The sequence below is a fragment of the Phyllobates terribilis genome, unplaced genomic scaffold (assembly GCF_046119375.1).
Source record: "Phyllobates terribilis strain yellow unplaced genomic scaffold, ASM4611937v1 Scaffold_8__6_contigs__length_399053987, whole genome shotgun sequence".
Taxonomy (NCBI): domain Eukaryota; kingdom Metazoa; phylum Chordata; class Amphibia; order Anura; family Dendrobatidae; genus Phyllobates; species Phyllobates terribilis.
The window spans coordinates 251,888,243-251,908,333 of record NW_027362768.1 but is presented as its reverse complement, the minus strand read 5'-3'; the positions used below and the strand labels follow the sequence as shown (position 1 = coordinate 251,908,333).

Below are 20,091 nucleotides of genomic sequence, written 5' to 3'. Positions count from 1 at the left end.
ATTGATGTTGAGGCTCTATATAGTAGTATTCGACACGAAGTGGGTTTAACAGCCGTCGAATACTATTTGAAAAGTAGAGGGACACACCTGAGGCCACACAATAAATTTCTCCTGGAACTTTTGGATTTTGTATTACGACATAATTATTTTCTATACAATGGGAGATACTACCACCAACTCAGGGGCACAGCGATGGGGAGCCCTTGTGCCCCTACGTACGCTAATTTACTCCTGGGTTGGTGGGAGGATACTGTTGTGTTCAGAGACGAGGATGTCGTCTGGGCCCCACGGATCCTTTTCTGGGGCAGATATATTGACGACATCCTCGTCCTGTGGGCAGGGGATGAGGCATCTTTTCGGACGTTCGTGGCACATCTGAATGTTAACCCTTTTGGACTATCCTTCACTTGTGAGGTGGGAGCGGACGAGATCTCCTTCCTGGATTTAAAAATCTCAAGAAATGGTGATGGTACTTTAAAAACTTCACTGTATCGTAAACCTTCTGCGACCAATAGCCTTCTAGAGTGGGGGAGCTTCCATCCTCCGCCTCTAAAAAGAGGCATTCCTAAGGGACAGTTCCTTAGGGTGCGGAGGAACTGTTCCTCGTGGAATGACTTTCAATCTGAGTCGTGTAATCTATCTCATAGGCTTAGAACTAGGGGTTATCCTGAAGGAGTAATAGACAAGGCATATCAACAGGCAAGGACGACAGATAGATCGTCCCTCCTCACTCCAAGAGATAGATGTAACTCTGAGTCCATCACACGACTGATAGGCACCTATGATGATCAGTCAAGAAAAGTAATGGGCATTCTTGAAAAATACTGGGGGATCCTACGAGCAGATCCGGATGTGGTGGGCTTGGTCCCAAAAACACCTTCGGTTACATATAGGAGGGGGAGATCCGTGAAGGATACAGTCGTACATAGTCACTTTACGCCTCAGATGAAGGAGATCACATGGCTGAGAAGTAGGTCTAAGGGTACGTTCAGATGTGGTCACTGCTCCTTCTGTAAATTTGTCACACCTTCAAAGAGTTTTGTGAGTGCAGTGACTAAACGCACATACGAGATGAAAGATTTCGCCAACTGCAAAACGGCAAAACGTCAGGAGTGGTGTACCTCTGCACGTGTACGTGTCCAATGGATTATATCGGGAAAACGAAACGTGAATTACGCGTCCGGATAGGCGAGCACCTTGGAGACGTTAGGCATGGCAGGGATACACCACTCGCCAGACATATAATATCTAAACATGGGGGTGATGTGAGATGCATTTCATTTAGGGTTTTGGAGGTTGTGGCACGGTCAATCAGGCAGGGTGACTGGAATAAAAAAATACTCCAACGGGAGGCCCGTTGGATCTTTTGGATGGAGTCAATGGCCCCTGGGGGCATTAATGAACAGTTGAGCTTCTCGAGTTTTATCTGATTCCAAGAATGTGATATTAGGGGCCGAATAGAACCAGCCTATATGGTATTGGTCTAATGATCACCATATGTATATACCCATTGTGGCTAAATATGTACTTATATGTTTGGGACGTATTTTTCTCCTACTCTAACAGCGTTAAATACTCTGTGGATGATAAACAACATTGTAATATGTGGATAACACTTCAATTATATAATAGTCAGACTCCAACCTTCCTATTTATTATATACTGAATGCCTTTGTCCTCCGGTGTACAGCGTGTACATTTATTTTGCGCTGAATAACTTTTGGACATCTTAGCCCTGGTGCCGACCTGTCCGTCTATGGCACTTTAAATATATGGGGTATGTTGGTGGGAGGTATGCCCGTCTGGCCGGTGTTTGCATTGCTGGCTACCATGACAATTACTGACAAACGTATATGGGGATGGGTGTAGACTTTGCCTCCTAACCATGTACCGCCACATTTGGATGACATCATATCCCGATGGACGCTAGTTAGACACCGTTACTTCCGGGTGTGTGCGTTCCAGATGCGCTTCAGATACTCTGATGCAGTCTGGTGACGTCATTTCCGGTGGGCGTCATTAGCATATCGTCATTTCCGGGTGCGTGCGTTCCATGTGCGGTCCACGGACTTACATTTGGCGGTGGACGCCGGGCATGTGTACGATGACAGCAGTACACAGGCGTTTGCGATTATTACTAATTATGGGGCTGAGCTGAGTTTATAAGGGAGGTATATGTGCAAGAATTTCCTACACATGCAGCATTGTCTGGCAATCTGGGGTGAGGGATTGAGGTCTTCCCCAGATGCCCTGATGAACCCTGGTGGAAACTAGGGGGAAACGCGTTGGGACTACTAAGGATAAGTGTCATTTTTTTACTTACTAATGATATCTACTTTCTGACTGCTGGAATTGGGGACCATTAAGGTTTTAGTGTTATTGTTTTTTTTACTAATGAAAATGTATATTCTGATTGCCATTTTCTGGTCTTTTGAAAAGGAATAGGGACTAATAATGATGAGTGTCTCTCTTTGAAAAGGTATAGGGACTAATAATGATAAGTGTCCTTCTTTCTGTCTACTATTATGTACATCTATGACAGACAGAGTCTGGACCTGATACTTTGATATAGATATTATGCTTTCTCAAATACCAATACTTAAATTCCATTTGATGTATGGGGAGACATCTACCTGGGTGGGATTTTGCTTTCTGAGCCCCCTTTTGAGGTATATAGCTGGACTATCAAAGTGTAGCATGTGTCCATATTTGATTGCTCTGGCTGCTATTTGATTTGTTTTGGCTATGGAGAAACAAGCACTGTGCTCCTCTACCCTAGAGCATTTATGTTTACCCGACCAAATGAATTTGGCCATCTATAATCATTGACCTATTATCGGCTTCTGTATTTATACATTCACTTTTTCTACCCTTTCTCACTATTGTGGTTTTGTTTAATTTAAGACAAGGGTCCTTGTAGGGACATTAGGGATACCGACGTTGAGCGGGGGCGCCACGAAGTACAAATTAGGGTGCCAACCTCCGCTGTCAGGTAGGGACAGGATTTAGGGACATAACAGGGACAGCTTGAATCTGTATTCCCTCCCGGTCGGTGTATTACCTGATTCTATATGTCCTATCATTTAGAGTATTATTGTTGTTTATTCTAAATCCTTCCATGTACAATTGTATATAACCTGTATCTGTTGAATTTGTCTAGAGAAAGGAACAGACTTCTCAACAGGGTCAGAAAGTTGTTTCATCGCCTTGTGAGGGGGGCCATGCCTCATGTGAGGAGTAATGGTCATTGGTATGTGAAAGTATCCTCTATCAGTCCCCCCTTCTCACTGTTCTCTTCCCCCTCCCCATCCCATGTAATTAGCTCTGGGGGAGGAGGTGTATTATCAGCTACCACATGGTCTTTGTTATAACTCGTAGAATAGGAGCATTTGTGGAATTTAATTTAGATATAGTTGTCTTGCAATTTGAACAGTTATTTTTCCATCCCAAATGCTGTACCCTACATACTGTACATGTCCAACGCCCTGGTCCATTATAAGGAGGAGGTACTGTTAATTCTGTCTCATTAAGGCCGTTCAGTCCATTGTCAAAAGCACTCGCACAATACTTTTACTTATAGTGGTTTTCTCACACTTTCTGCACTAATTACTTCCAGAGCCAACATTCTTTACCTGCTTGGCCTTCTCCCTGAACACATACAGACCAGACCCCCCTGTGGGGAATTTCAGTCATTTCAACATTCTTTTATTATCCGTTATGGCATCCTTGCTTTCACGTTATCTGAACATTCTACTTTTTGCTGTCTTTCCATTGGGTTTCTGTCTCCATTTACTCGACAAGTTTCCCATACTTGCCTCAAAATCAGTGCTAGCACAATATCAACAATAGGCACAAAGCCACGGGTACAATAAGCAGGTCACACAGACACACATCCTATTATTCTGTAGAGTAGTCAGTCACAAAGCCACAGATACTACAATACAGCCAGTAAATGGTTCATAAGATACCCCTCTGGTGAGATGATCAGTCTCATTAGCCAAACAAGATACAGCAACACCAACAATCCTCTAAGTACAAGTACCACTATATCACACTCATACACTGATTACATCACATGCACACAGTTCAAAAAGGCATAGGTAACTCTTCCCAGTTCTTGGACTAGACTATTAATTGCAAAAATAACTCACCCGGATTGGAGGTGAACCAGCTCACCGTAAAAGTGAAATATAATTGTAAGAATAAGCTTCTTACCTTATGCTGCAGTGATTGAATTCACTTTTACTGGAGAGTCCTCCTCACTCTAGATCCGGATGGTATAATGCGCGTCTAGCCCCGGGACTTTTCGGCACCAAATTCTGTGAGCGAAATACGCTCTCTTCTATGCCTTCCGAACTTCAAATGAATAAGATTTGTTTTACGAGCGCCCGGGAAATCAATACAGCACAGCCATGTATGGTGTACTAGAAAAGACTTCTGCTTTATTAACACATGTGGCACTTTAAATAGGGTCAGAGACAAATGAATAGTTCCATCTGACCTATGAACCAATAGTAACCATAAGGGGAGTGAATAGAAATGTGAAACCTCTCATCAGTGTTACTTGATCACCATTACACAGAAGTTACAAGACAAGATGGATACCACATACTCAAAATGGATTATTTTCTCTCACAACTGCTTTGCACACTCTTGGCATTCTCTTGATGAGCTTCAAGAGGTAGTCACCGGAAATGGTTTTCACTTCACAGGTGTGCCCTGTCAGGTTTAATAAGTGGGATTTCTTGCCTTATAAATGGGTTTGGGACCATCAGTTGTGTTGTGCAGAAGTCAGGTGGATACACAGCTGATAGTCCTACTGAATAGACTGTCTTACTGAATTTGTATTATGGCAAGAAAAAAGCAGCTAAGTAAAGAAAACTTAGTGTGGTACACACTCCATGCTTAGTGTGGCACACAATGACTCAATCTTTGCATTGTGTGTCTATTTCTCCCTTTTTATCTGGTTTAGGTGTGATTTTCATATTTCCCACTCCTGTTACTTGCCACAGGTGAGTTTGAATGAGCATCACATGCTTGAAACAAAGTTGTTTCTCCTCAATTTTGGAAAGGTGCCAACAATTTTGTCCGGCCCACTTTTGGGGTTTAGTGTGAAATTATGTCCAATTTGCCTTTTTTTCTCAGTTTTTTTGTTATTCCAATACACACAAAGGAAATAAACAGGTCTATAACAAAACGTGTAATTGCAATAATTCTCTGGGAGAAATACTTCATTTTCTGGAACAATATCAAGGGTGCCAAAACTTTCGGCCTTGACTGTGTGTGTGTGTGTGTGTGTGTGTGTGTGTGTGTGTGTGTTTATATATATATATATATAATAAGTGGGATTTCTTGCCTTATAAATGGGGTTGGACCATCAGTTGTGTTGTGCAGAAGTCTGGTGGATACACAGCTGATAGTCCTACTGAATAGACTGTTAGAATTTGTATTATGGCAAGAAAAAAACAGCTAAGTAAAGAAAAATGAGTGGCCATCATTACTTTAAGAAATGAAGGTCAGTCGGTCCGAAAAATTTGGAAAACTTTGAAAGTGTCCCCAAGTGCAGTTGCAAAAACCATCAAGCGCTACAAACAAACTGGCTCACATGAGGACCGCCCCAGGAAAGGAAGACCAAGAGTCACCTCTGCTTCTCAGGATACGGTTATCCAAGTCACCAGCCTCAGAAATCGCAGGTTAACAGCAGCTCAGATTAGAGACCAGGTCAATGCCACACAGAGTTCTAGCAGCAGACACATCTCTTCAACAACTGTAAAGAGGAGACTTTGTGCAGCAGGCCTTCATGGTAAAATAGCTGCTAGGAAACCACTGCTAAGGACAGGCAACAAGCAGAAGAGACTTGTTTGGGCTAAAGAACACAAGGAATGAACATTAAACCAGTGGCAATCTGTGCTTTGGTCTGATGAGTCCAAATTTGAGATCTTTGGTTCCAACCACCGTGTCTTTGTGCGGCGCAGTAAAGGTGAACTGATGGACTCTACATGCCTGATTCCCACTGTGAAGCATGGAGGAGGAGGTGTAATGGTGTGGGGGTGCTTTGCTGGTGACACTGTTGGGGATTTATTCAAAATTGAAGGCATACTGAACCAGCATGGCTACCACAGCATCTTGCAGCGGCATGCTATTCCATCTGGTTTGCGTTTAGTTGGACCATCATTTAATTTTCAACAATGACAAACACACCTCCAGGCTGTGTAAGGGCTATTTGACCAAGAAGGAGAGTGATGGGGTGCTACGCCAGATGACCTGGCCTCCACAGTCACCAGACCTGAACCCAATCGAGTTGGTTTGGGATGAGCTGGACCGCAGAGTGAAGGCAAAATGGCGAACAAGTGCTAAGCATCTCTGGGAACTCCTTCAAGATTGTTGGAAGACCATTTCCGGTGACTACCTCTTGAAGCTCATCAAGAGAATGCCAAAAGTGTGCAAAGCAGTCATCAAAGCAAAAGGTGGCTTCTTTGAAGAACCTAGAATATAAGACATATTTTCAGTTGTTTCACACTTTTTTGTTAATTATATAATTCTACATGTGTTAATTCATAGTTTTGATGCCTTCAGTGTGAATGTACAATTTTCATAGTCAAGAAAATACAGAAAAATCTTTAAATGAGAAGGTGTGTCCAAACTTTTGGTCTGTACTGTGTGTATATATATATATATATATATATATATATATATATATATATATAATATACACACACAGTGGATTTAAGGATATAAAAAGTCCACACACCTGTTACAATGTCAGGTTTTTGTAATGTAAAAAAAATCTTACCAAGACGAATCATTTCAGTACTTTTTCCTCCTCTAATTTCACCCATAATGTGTACAAGACAATTGAAAAGTAAACTGAAATCATTCAGAGGGGAAAAATAAAAATATGGAACTTAATTATTTTAATTTTTGTTAAGTGTGAACACCCTCTTTATATTTGGCTAATTGTGAACACAACCACATCCCCAATCACATTTAAACTTGTGTTACATAGTAATCAGTGCCCAGCTGCCATCATTTACAGTGTTTCTGATTATCTCCATATAAAGTTTAGCTGTTCTAGTAGGATTTTCCTAGCATTTTCTTAGTTGCATTTTACAGCAAAAGCCATGGTCCGTAAACCGCTTACAACACAGCAAAGGGATCTCATTGTTGAAAGTTATCAGTCAGGAGAGGGGTACAAAAAATATTCCAAGGCATTAGATATACTATGGAACAAATTTAAAGAGTACATTCCACTTTCATATGTAATTTATTTACTGTACCTTTGTAATAGCAATTTACATACTTTTTACTTTGTGTTTCTTTCCATAGGGTAGTGTCACTGCTATGTCTCTCTTCTATCCATTAGACACTGCTCGTCTCAGATTGCAAGGTAAACTATAAAAGTGTGATTAATATGACAATAACTTTGCTTGAGTTTTGTCTAGTCTCCTTGTCTCTTTTCTGCTTCATCTGCAACGTATAAAATGCTGCACCAAATGGTCAATTATTTTACCTGATATGACTTTCGTTTTCCAGCCATGCCTGTAAAATATACTATGTGCTATTTTGTTGTTTGTACCTTGTTGCTACGTCAATCCTGCAGTAATCCTTTCACAAGATGAACACTCTGGGCCCAATTCATCAAGCATTTTTCGCCATAATTCTGAATTTGTTGAACGGTGTATTCATCTTTGGGTGTGGTTGAACCCACATGTACCTGACAGAATTATATCATTAGGCCATGTTAATAAAAAATAAAATTTGTACAGCTAAGATGTTTTATTAGCTGCACATTTTTAATTTCACACGCGGTAATAGGTGAGAATGGACCTGATATATCATTACACAATTTTTTCTAAACACGATAATGACTCATTTGTCCTTGGAAACTACTGTTTAGGAACTCAGCAGAGCTTAGAAGGAAGGGGGCGCTGTTAGAATTTTGGAGTAAATTTTGCTGAAATAGTTTGTGGGCGCCATTTGCAGAGCTCCTAAAATTACCCATTTTACAAATTTCACACTTCGGAAAATTCATCTACAAGTGAGTGACTATTTCGATTGCACAGGTGTTTTCCAGAAAAAGCAGAGTAAATGTTGCAGAGCGAAAATTGCAAAAATGCTAGCTTGGTGCCCAATACATTAAGCACAGCTTGTTATTCTTGAAATACGTACCTGAAAAATTAAGTGGGTTCTTACTGTTACAGTAATGGCAAACATGTAGACGCTTACTGCGGTTTAGGCACACTGTGGGGCTCAGCAGTGAGGAGGACTATTTGGATTTGGGAGCGCAGATTTTTTGGATTGTTTTTTGAATGCCTCTCTGCTTTTCCAGAGTCTTTGAGCATCTGATAGGGAGGGGCTCTTTCAGACATCAGTTTTTCGCACACGAGTTATGTCTGTGGTTCTCACAGATACTGATCATAGTCTATGTTTTGGAATTTTTGTAACCCGATTTGCAAAAAATTGCAGAGACGTGTACGATTTTAATCAGAGTATACAATCTATGGGTCCATGAAAAAAAAAAATCAGACAGCACTAGGATGTCATCTGTGTGCAGTCCATTTCTCATGGACTATTTGACAGGAGAAGCTGGGGAGACCTCCATTAAACTCAGGCCAAACTCTGATGATACAAACTGAGACTGACCAAACTCTGATGATACAGATCAAAAACTCTGATGAAACTCAAACTTTTTTTTTGCGTTTGAGAAAAATCTCAATGAGCCTTAAAGACCAGATTCAGACAGGTATATTTAATGGTCCCTATATGGACCTCAGTGCCCGGGCTGACCATGGGCCGCCCGACCCAAACTTAAAGCCTTATACGTGTCTATGAGGCTATAGGTTCAGACTGAGAGACCCGCAGTGAGTCTGGGCATTGCAGTCTGCATACGGTCTGTGACTGAACCAGCCATATTTGGAAACCCACAATTTTTCCATTGACAGATGAAACACATGAGTGGGGGCTTGTTATTTTTCAGATGTGTTTTAAGCTTTTATTGGTGCCATTTCGGGATACATTTTTGAAAAGCCTTTTCTCCAATAGCCCCCCATGACAGCACCAAAGAAGGAGGATGTCACCCCACCCTAATAGGGACTGGAAACACAAAGAGGTCAAATAGCCCCTCCCTCATCCTCCCTCCAGTGTTTTTTCCTGTCCCTATTGGGATGAAGTGGTCATCCAGGGTGCTCTGTGCCGGCGACAGATGTAGCACCCTGAGGATTCGGCTGCTACAGGGGTATTGCACCTCAACCCAGAGGTGTGATATTCCACTCCCGGGCAAGGATGGAGAGTGGAACTGAGCTCGGTAGGCTGCATGCACTACACACATCCCATTTCCGAGGAGCAGACCGACGGTACTCCCACTTAGAAATGTGCAGGTACGACCGAGTCTGTTCCTGGCTGGAGTGGGAGGGGGGTGGTACATCCCATGTAGTGTAGGGGCAGATAGGGGGAGCAGCCTGGGTAAAGTTAGGAGCTCATTGGGTGCTGGTCACCTGAGCTCACACATAGAGGGTGTATATAAGGTGGGCACCAACTAAGAACAGGGTCAGATGCAGAGAGTCAGTCAGTTGCAGAGAACAAGTCAGGAGCAGAGAAGAGAAGAAAGACCCAGAGTGAGAGAGGAGAAAAGAGAGAGACCCAGAGGCACAGAAGAAAAGGACTCTGAGATCCCAACTAAAATCCCCGGGTGAAGAGTCGGCATCAGGGTACCGGAACCCAAGCTGGTGGGGGGTAAAAACATTCCCCAGCCAGAGACCGGAGACCGTGGGCAGCGTTTGCCACGGTCACCCATCACATCCACCCCGAAGGCACACCACATGAAGGGTCAGGGAACCCAGGGCCAAGGGTGTCCCAACAGAAGGCCCGAGGGAGCTGGACCTAGGTGGATTACTGGTGGGGACGGCCAGAGAACGGGACAGAAAGAGAGCTCAGGGCCACGCTCCGGACTTGTTTGGGGGTTGGCTGGATCCAGGACCTGGTGGACGCAGCACGGCTCGGGTGGTCACTCGCAGCTGGAGTGACCAGTACAACATCTGCAGTAAGTAAACACCCTTAACTGCACAACCCGACTCTGTCTTCACTGCCGTCTGCACTACACCACCACAACCCCCATCCTCTGCACCTGTCCCCTCTGAGGCTATACCCCTCCCGTTGGGGGTTATCCCACCAAGCTGCGCACCCACCATCAGCCTCAGCGGACCCTGCTGCAGCGGCGGCCACAGTGACCGCATCACAACGGGTGGCGTAGTCGACACAAAAGAACTCTTAATAACATCTGTAGGACTGCCACATAACACTGAGCTTGACGCCCTGGGCACGGGCCGGGTCACAGCCGCTCGGAGACTACAACCCCCCATCTGATCCGGTGCCGGGTATTCCCCTCAAAAAGGAATATGTCCCAGGGGGCGCGTCAACTTTGGCGTAGTCGGCAGGATTACGTGCCCGCAACACCCGGGTACTGCGTGCCTGAAGAAAAGTGCAAGTTTACCTCAGAAAGAAGTCTCCCGCCGGTTCCGGAGGGTCCACGCCATCGGACTCCATCACAGGTCGTTTCCCGCCGATTGTCCGCCATTTCCAGCTTGTTCCCGCCATCTGCAGAGTTTCCCGCCACTGGGCGACGCTTCCCGCCAAATCCGAAGATTTCCCGCCTTGGAAGAGCAGCGGACGCCATTATGGGCGTGCCAAAGGAGGGCAGGAGGCCGCCTCCCATCGTGGGCCGGGACAGAAAATGGCGCCAAAAGTGGAAACCGCCCCCACCAACAGAGACTGTGATGCTAGAGGTGTCTGTCAGCGTGAAAGAACTACCCCTGGAGCTGACAGTCACCGAGTTGCCCCGGGACCGCCCTCGAAGTGGGAGGAGACGAAAGAAAAGAACGAAGATGGGTGCCGCCTGGAGCAGTCTGGAGCGAGCGCACCCGGAGGCAAGAAGTCTGGAGAGGAGTAGCAGAGAAGCTCACCCAGAGATGTCCAGAGAGCAGAGCAGCACCGGCCCGCTGGCCAGGAGCCTGCTGGAAGAAGAGCAGAGCAGCACCGACCCGTTGGTCAGGAGCCTGCTGGACACCACGACCCCACTAGGCCTAGTGGAGGTCCTTGCACAGCTCCCCCGAGACCGGGAGTGTGCACAGACTGCCCTGGAGGGCCTCGCACGGAGGATGGCCCGGGTACAGCGCGAGATATTGGCGGAGTGGAGCCGGGAGATGGCCCAGCAAACCAAGACCCGGAGCACGCCAGCCGAGATGAGGAAGCAGACCGCCTCTGAGGATGGCGCGGGAGGACCCAAGGCCGGAGACGGCGCCGAGGAGGGAGCCGAACGCATGGAGGCAGGTAAAGGGGACGCCTATACCCCAAGCCGTGACACCGCTTACCTGCCCCAGCTCCCCGTCGCAGAGCCCGAAAGTCCCCCTGCTGTGCCCGAAAACGCCATGTCACCGACGCAGACTAGGCCCCAACCGGAAGCCGCCGCCGCGACCCCTGTGACGTCACACGCCTCGACCCCGAGCGTGACCAAGCAGGAAGTACCACCAGCCTGGTCGCAGGGCCTAGAATTCCCGGGCGTCGCATCACCAACAGCGCCCCCTACCTCCGCGGAGCCCCCGGCCTGGTCGCAAGGCCAGGTAGCCCAGGGCGCCGCCGTATTAACGGTGCCCTTCACCTTCCAGATACCCCAGGCCTGGCCGCAAGGCCCGGGCAACCCGGGCGCTAACACCACCGCGCCCATAAAACCAAGAGTGCCGCATCTGGGAGAGGACCCGGACGGGTCTGAAACTAGAGCCAAAGGTAACCAAAAAGCAAGAGCAGGAGGACGCCGTCGCTAAGGACAGCGAAGCAGAAGCTGTATATAGTTGCCCGTCGGGGCACCGTGAACTGAAACCGTGAACTGAAACTGAAACTGAAACTGAAACTGTTGCTGTTGCTAATATAGTCCCCGTTGGGACCAGCATGAGTGAACTATTTACCCGTTTACCCTTAATCCCACAGGCTGAGGACTGTGAGCAGCCATTCCCTTTTCCTCCCTAATACCTGGCCGAGGACTGAGAGCGGCCATATCCCTGTATATAGTTGCGCGTCCTAAAGCGCCCCCTACCGGTTTTATAGGAAAACCATTTTTCTAGAAAGACTGTTGCACTTTACCCGGTCACACGTTGCACAGTGACCGGAGGAGGAGCCAGAGGCGACGAGAATGTTTTATTTGCTAATATATGTTGTTTTATATGTTTATGAAAAAAAAAAAAAAAAAAATGTATGTTTGGTGTTTATGTCTTACAGCCCGAGGACGTGCTGTGATTTACCAGGGGGGAATGTAGCACCCTGAGGATTCGGCTGCTACAGGGGTATTGCACCTCAACCCAGAGGTGTGATATTCCACTCCCGGGCAAGGATGGAGAGTGGAACTGAGCTCGGTAGGCTGCATGCACTACACACATCCCATTTCCGAGGAGCAGACCGACGGTACTCCCACTTAGAAATGTGCAGGTACGACCGAGTCTGTTCCTGGCTGGAGTGGGAGGGGGGTGGTACATCCCATGTAGTGTAGGGGCAGATAGGGGGAGCAGCCTGGGTAAAGTTAGGAGCTCATTGGGTGCTGGTAACCTGAGCTCACACATAGAGGGTGTATATAAGGTGGGCACCAACTAAGAACAGGGTCAGATGCAGAGAGTCAGTCAGTTGCAGAGAACAAGTCAGGAGCAGAGAAGAGAAGAAAGACCCAGAGTGAGAGAGGAGAAAAGAGAGAGACCCAGAGGCACAGAAGAAAAGGACTCTGAGATCCCAACTAAAATCCCCGGGTGAAGAGTCGGCATCAGGGTACCGGAACCCAAGCTGGTGGGGGGTAAAAACATTCCCCAGCCAGAGACCGGAGACCGTGGGCAGCGTTTGCCACGGTCACCCATCACATCCACCCCGAAGGCACACCACATGAAGGGTCAGGGAACCCAGGGCCAAGGGTGTCCCAACAGAAGGCCCGAGGGAGCTGGACCTAGGTGGATTACTGGTGGGGACGGCCAGAGAACGGGACAGAAAGAGAGCTCAGGGCCACGCTCCGGACTTGTTTGGGGGTTGGCTGGATCCAGGACCTGGTGGACGCAGCACGGCTCGGGTGGTCACTCGCAGCTGGAGTGACCAGTACAACATCTGCAGTAAGTAAACACCCTTAACTGCACAACCCGACTCTGTCTTCACTGCCATCTGCACTACACCACCACAACCCCCATCCTCTGCACCTGTCCCCTCTGAGGCTATACCCCTCCCGTTGGGGGTTATCCCACCAAGCTGCGCACCCACCATCAGCCTCAGCGGACCCTGCTGCAGCGGCGGCCACAGTGACCGCATCACAACGGGTGGCGTAGTCGACACAAAAGAACTCTTAATAACATCTGTAGGACTGCCACATAACACTGAGCTTGACGCCCTGGGCACGGGCCGGGTCACAGCCGCTCGGAGACTACAACCCCCCATCTGATCCGGTGCCGGGTATTCCCCTCAAAAAGGAATATGTCCCAGGGGGCGCGTCACAGACACCTAACCATACCTTTTAAGCCGGGATCAAGTGGTCTTCTCCTCCTCCCTGTAAGCTGCTCCCGTGTCCTCTGGCACTCGGGACCCCACTCCCCGTCGAGTAGGCACCTGCGGGTAAGGTCCGGTGGGTGCAATGCTGGAGGCCTCCTCGACCGCTCCAGCCCAGCTCCTCCCCCCTCTCAGGCTACCTCCGGAGCGGCGTAGAATGTCTCCATGTTATGCACACGCCCGGGCTGAGCGGCGTGTGCGTGTGATTGTAGTGATTCCACTGGACCATGAACCGGAGAGTGCCTGGAGGGGCGTGACTAAGTATCTGGCCGATCCGACCAAGATGGCAAGACGGCATACGACGCCAGTGCACCAGGGAGAAACCGGGCAGAGGGACCAGGTGCTACTCCAGGTCAAACTCCGGACACGGGGGTTGACCCACACAGGGATTACTGGATCAGGCTGGTTAGGCTGGCGCACAGACTGGAGGGTATAGGCAGGCACGACTGGTATGCAGGCAGGCGGGTAAAGGCAAGCGCAGCTAGAGTGCAGACAGGGAGGCACTAGCAGGTAGGAACACAGGCGGGATAGGACCCAGTACACACTGGGACTCAGGAACAGGCAGGTTAGGCAGGCACAGACTGGTGGATATAAGCAAACACGGCAGGTATGCAGATGGGTGGATACAGGCGAGTATGCAGGCAGGGAGGTACTGGCCGAAAGGACGGGCTGGAGCACAGAAAGGTTAAGACCCAGTACAGACTGGGTCACAGAACCGCAGATGTGGTAGACAACCACAGCAGAGAGGGAACGCCCGAAGCGGTGGGCAAGAACAGAGCAGGACAGGGCTGCAGGAGCAGCGAGCACAAGCAGGGCAGGACAGGACTGCCGGAGCAGCGGGCAGAAGCAGGGCAGGACAGGACTGCCGGAGCAGCGGGCAGAAGCAGGGCAGGACAGGACTGCCGGAGCAGCGGGCAGAAGCAGGGCAGGACAGGACTGCCGGAGCAGCGGGCAGAAGCAGGGCAGGACAGGACTGCCGGAGCAGCGGGCAGAAGCAGGGCAGGACAGGACTGCCGGAGCAGCGGGCAGAAGCAGGGCAGGACAGGACTGCCGGAGCAGCGGGCAGAAGCAGGGCAGGACAGGACTGCCGGAGCAGTGAGCAAGGAGTCAGAGCAGGCTAGAACCGCCGGAGCGGTAAGCAAAGGAGTCAGAGCAGACTAGAACCGCCGGAGCGGTGAGCAAAGGAGTCAGAGCAGGCTAGAACCGCCGGAGCGGTGAGCAAAGGAGTCAGAGCAGGCTAGGCTGAGTAGGGGGGACAGGCCTCTGTTCACACGGAACAGACAGGAAGGGAAAGGCAGAGCCAGACACCCACAGGGTACTTGCAGTGAAGTAGCGAGTGGACCACAAACTCACAAACGGGAGTACAGAGACAACAAGCAGGAGTTAGGTACGAGTTCAGACTCTGCAGAAAAAGGAAGGGAACGGACATAGAGGCAAAACAGGTAAAGGATAGGAGAGAGTTCAGACTGGAACTGAGTGTACGGAGGAGACCGACACTGCAGCGGGATACAGGAGCGGGTCTGGGAATACGGCCCCCAGAGAGGCAGGACGAACAGGCAAGGAGCGTGTTCAGACAGGACAGACAAGATACAGGAGCGGGTCTAGGTAATCAGCCCCTAGAAGGCGAGAGGAACAGGCTAGGAGCGTGTTCAGACAGGTCAGACAAGATACAGGAACAGGTCTAGGTAATCGGCCCCTAGAAGGCAGGAGGAACAGGCTAGGAGCGTGTTCAGACAGGTCTGGAAATACAGCCTCCAGGATAGGCAGACAAGAGAACACAGAACGGGACCTGGCACCTTCAGAGTGCAAGCACACACTGAAAGAAACACTATGCTCAGGCGCCATCTTGAGGAAGAAGGTGGTATAAATACCCAAAGATGGACAGCAATAGGCTGAAGGTGCAACAGGGGCGTGTCCGCAGCAGGTACAAGAAACAGGAAGTTCAGCGGGCGTCGCCCTATGCAGCCAAAACAGACAAACAGACAGCAAGGAGGAAAGCCAGAGAGACATTCTGGACAGGAGATCAAGTGCGCGCTCTTGCACAGTGGGAGATGGACCACTATGCAAGGACGCCGCCAGGTATGTTACAGTACCCCCCCCCTTACGCCCCCTCTTCTTCAGGCCTGCCAGAATCTTCCGCAGGGAATTCGAGGGCCAATTCTTCACTTCGAAGAGATCACTTCCACTGTCCACCGGAAAAACTGGTCTCCTCTGGTTAGCTAGGATGCTACCTCCCATCCAGCCACCCTTAGCAACAGACGAAACGGGTGGAGTACCAGGAACAGCACACAAGGAAGTCTCTCTCCACATATTTTCAGGTGGCACCCCAGAGGGTACAGGAGACAACTGGAAGTCCTCCACCGGGTTGGAGGGGGACAGAGACTTGGGGGTAATCTCTGCTTCGAGGTACATCTTGTCAAGCTCACAGGAAGAAATAGACGGGTTATCAGGTACATAATAAGGAAAAGTCACTGTCTCTTTGTTATCTGGTGGTACCCCGGAGGATTCAGGAAACAACTGGAGGTCCTCCGCCGGGTCAGAAGAGTGCCGAGGCTCAGAGAAAACATCTGCTTCAGAGTACACTAGGTCGGACTCACTGGACGAAGCAGGCGAGGTATCGGGTACCGAGTATAGGAAAGTCTCTGTCCATTCACCACCAGGTGGCACCCCGAAGGGTTCTGGAGACAACTGGAGGTCCTCCACCTGGTCAGAGGGGTGTAGAGACTCACGGGTAACCTCTGCTTCAGAGTACACTAGGTCGGACTCACTGGACGAAGCAAGCGAGGTATCAGATCCAGGATATAGGAAAGTCTCTGTCCATTCACCACCAGGTGGCACCCCGAAGGGTTCTGGAGACAACTGGAGGTCCTCCGCCTGGTCAGAGGGGTGTAGAGACTCGGGAGTAACCACTGCTTCGGAGTACACTAGGTTGGACTCAGTGGACGAAGCGAGCGAGGTATCAGGTACAGAGTATAGGAGAGTCTCTGTCCTTTCGCTACCAGGTAGCACCCCGAAGGGTTCTGTAGACAACTGGAGGTCCTCCGCCTGGTCGGAGGGGTGTAGAGACTCAGGAGTAACCTCTGCTTCGGAGTACACTAGGTTGGACTCACTGGACGAAGCGAGCGAGGTATCAGGTACAGAGTATAGGAGAGTCTCTGTCCTTTCGCTACCAGGTAGCACCCCGAAGGGTCCAGGAGACAACTGGAGGTCCTCCGCCTGGTCGGAGGGGTGTAGAGACTCGGGGGTAACTACCACTTTGGGGTACCCATTGTCAGGCTCACAGGACGAAGCGGACAAAGTATCGAGTACTGGGTGTAGAGAAGTCTCTCTCCATTTGTCATCGAGTGGTATCCCGGAGGATTCAGGAGGCAACAGGGGGTCCTCCGCCAGGTAGTAGAGGTGCACAGACTCTGAGGTAACCACAGCTTTGGAGCATCCTTGGACATGCACACCGGTTAAAGTGGGTGAAGCATCTGATGCCGGGTGCAGGAAGTTCTCCTGTGTGGAGTCTGGATGGGCAGAAGTCTCTTCGGGCAGGAGAACTGGTGCACTACCCACGCACATTACCCGTTGGGGCTTCTCCGGGATACAGGGAGATGAAGCTTCAGTAGGGACTTCAAGGTTGGGGTCAGGAGGTCTCAGGGAGGACAGACCCTGGCGTGACGGCTTGCCTCTACGTCTAGCACGTCTGGACTGCCTCTTGAGGTTGGGAGAAGTATTCCGGAAAGCGTAGTCACCCTGTGAGGATTCTGGGTGGGCAGTAGTCTCATTGGGCTGGAGGACTATTGCGCTACCCACACACATTACCCATTGGGGCTGCTCCGGGATATTGGGAAGTGAAGCTTCAGCAGGAGCCTCCGGGTTAGGATCATCGAAGACCATTAGAAAGGCCACCAGGAAGGCCATTAGGTCCAGGAGGATCGGATCCTGTGTTTCATATAGGGGGTTGATCCATTCCAAGGCATCACCCGCCAGGTAAGACATAATGAATGCCACCTTAACCCGATCGGTGGGAAAACATAGAGGGTAGAACTTGAAGTGTAGCATGCATTGCTCCACAAATGCACGACTTTGTCTTGGATCCCCATAATAACGTAGCGGATCCGCAGGAACGAGAGCAGATAGATCCATCTGGACGGGTGTGTAATTCGCCTGGAACTCGGCTAAAGGAAAAAAAATTTTTTATTTATTTATTTTAATGCATGTAGTCGCTGGAAAACTTCTCAGAGAGCGAAGGCCGTGGGGCTCAACGGGAACCATGGCCTGAGCATGCTGTTATGCACACGCCCGGGCTGAGCGGCGTGTGCGTGTGATTGTAGTGATTCCACTGGACCATGAACCGGAGAGTGCCTGGAGGGGCGTGACTAAGTATCTGGCCGATCCGACCAAGATGGCACGACGGCATACGACGCCAGTGCACCAGGGAGAAACCGGGCAGAGGGACCAGGTGCTACTCCAGGTCAAACTCCGGACACGGGGGTTGACCCACACAGGGATTACTGGATCAGGCTGGTTAGGCTGGCGCACAGACTGGAGGGTATAGGCAGGCACGACTGGTATGCAGGCAGGCGGGTAAAGGCAAGCGCAGCTAGAGTGCAGACAGGGAGGCACTAGCAGGTAGGAACACAGGCGGGATAGGACCCAGTACACACTGGGACTCAGGAACAGGCAGGTTAGGCAGGCACAGACTGGTGGATATAAGCAAACACGGCAGGTATGCAGATGGGTGGATACAGGCGAGTATGCAGGCAGGGAGGTACTGGCCGAAAGGACGGGCTGGAGCACAGAAAGGTTAAGACCCAGTACAGACTGGGTCACAGAACCGCAGATGCGGTAGACAACCACAGCAGAGAGGGAACGCCCGAAGCGGTGGGCAAGAACAGAGCAGGACAGGGCTGCAGGAGCAGCGAGCACAAGCAGGGCAGGACAGGACTGCCGGAGCAGCGGGCAGAAGCAGGGCAGGACAGGACTGCCGGAGCAGCGGGCAGAAGCAGGGCAGGACAGGACTGCCGGAGCAGCGGGCAGAAGCAGGGCAGGACAGGACTGCCGGAGCAGCGGGCAGAAGCAGGGCAGGACAGGACTGCCGGAGCAGCGGGCAGAAGCAGGGCAGGACAGGACTGCCGGAGCAGCGGGCAGAAGCAGGGCAGGACAGGACTGCCGGAGCAGCGGGCAGAAGCAGGGCAGGACAGGACTGCCGGAGCAGCGGGCAGAAGCAGGGCAGGACAGGACTGCCGGAGCAGCGGGCAGAAGCAGGGCAGGACAGGACTGCCGGAGCAGTGAGCAAGGAGTCAGAGCAGGCTAGAACCGCCGGAGCGGTAAGCAAAGGAGTCAGAGCAGACTAGAACCGCCGGAGCGGTGAGCAAAGGAGTCAGAGCAGGCTAGAACCGCCGGAGCGGTGAGCAAAGGAGTCAGAGCAGGCTAGGCTGAGTAGGGGGGACAGGCCTCTGTTCACACGGAACAGACAGGAAGGGAAAGGCAGAGCCAGACACCCACAGGGTACTTGCAGTGAAGTAGCGAGTGGACCACAAACTCACAAACGGGAGTACAGAGACAACAAGCAGGAGTTAGGTACGAGTTCAGACTCTGCAGAAAAAGGAAGGGAACGGACATAGAGGCAAAACAGGTAAAGGATAGGAGAGAGTTCAGACTGGAACTGAGTGTACGGAGGAGACCGACACTGCAGCGGGATACAGGAGCGGGTCTGGGAATACGGCCCCCAGAGAGGCAGGACGAACAGGCAAGGAGCGTGTTCAGACAGGACAGACAAGATACAGGAGCGGGTCTAGGTAATCAGCCCCTAGAAGGCGAGAGGAACAGGCTAGGAGCGTGTTCAGACAGGTCAGACAAGATACAGGAACAGGTCTAGGTAATCGGCCCCTAGAAGGCAGGAGGAACAGGCTAGGAGCGTGTTCAGACAGGTCTGGAAATACAGCCTCCAGGATAGGCAGACAAGAGAACACAGAACGGGACCTGGCACCTTCAGAGTGCAAGCACACACTGAAAGAAACACTATGCTCAGGCGCCATCTTGAGGAAGAAGGTGGTATAAATACCCAAAGATGGACAGCAATAGGCTGAAGGTGCAACAGGGGCGTGTCCGCAGCAGGTACAAGAAACAGGAAGTTCAGCGGGCGTCGCCCTATGCAGCCAAAACAGACAAACAGACAGCAAGGAGGAAAGCCAGAGAGACATTCTGGACAGGAGATCAAGTGCGCGCTCTTGCACAGTGGGAGATGGACCACTATGCAAGGACGCCGCCAGGTATGTTACACTCCATAGCGGAGGAGACGCGTGCAGGATCCCGGAAGTGACGCGGACTGCTGAATTAAGTCAATTCTGGTCTGTGTTCCACCCTGGAATGCAAGAGTCTAGGAATGGCTGGAAAGTGACGTGGTACGCCGGAACAGGGACCCTGAAGTTACTGCCGGTCCGTATACGGCGCACACACATTAAGGCCATAAAAAAAAAAAAAAGGAGGAAACTGCAGGTGATCGCAGGTGCTCCTGCTTCACACTTGGACCAAGGGGGA

The 20,091-nt window shown here is 50.2% G+C and overlaps 1 protein-coding gene across 2 annotated transcripts in view; it reads left to right on the top strand.

Moving 5' to 3' along the window:
- Positions 1 to 20,091, top strand: part of SLC25A17 (solute carrier family 25 member 17) — a 132,956-nt gene that overhangs the window by 42,217 nt on the left and 70,648 nt on the right. The window contains exon 2 of one of the 2 annotated variants that reach the window (XM_073644164.1): positions 7,327 to 7,387. The exons of the other annotated variant lie outside the window; for it this stretch is intronic. Coding sequence (XP_073500265.1) covers positions 7,327 to 7,387 — 61 coding nt within the window. The remainder of the gene's footprint in view (positions 1 to 7,326; positions 7,388 to 20,091) is intronic. 2 annotated transcript variants of the gene reach the window in all.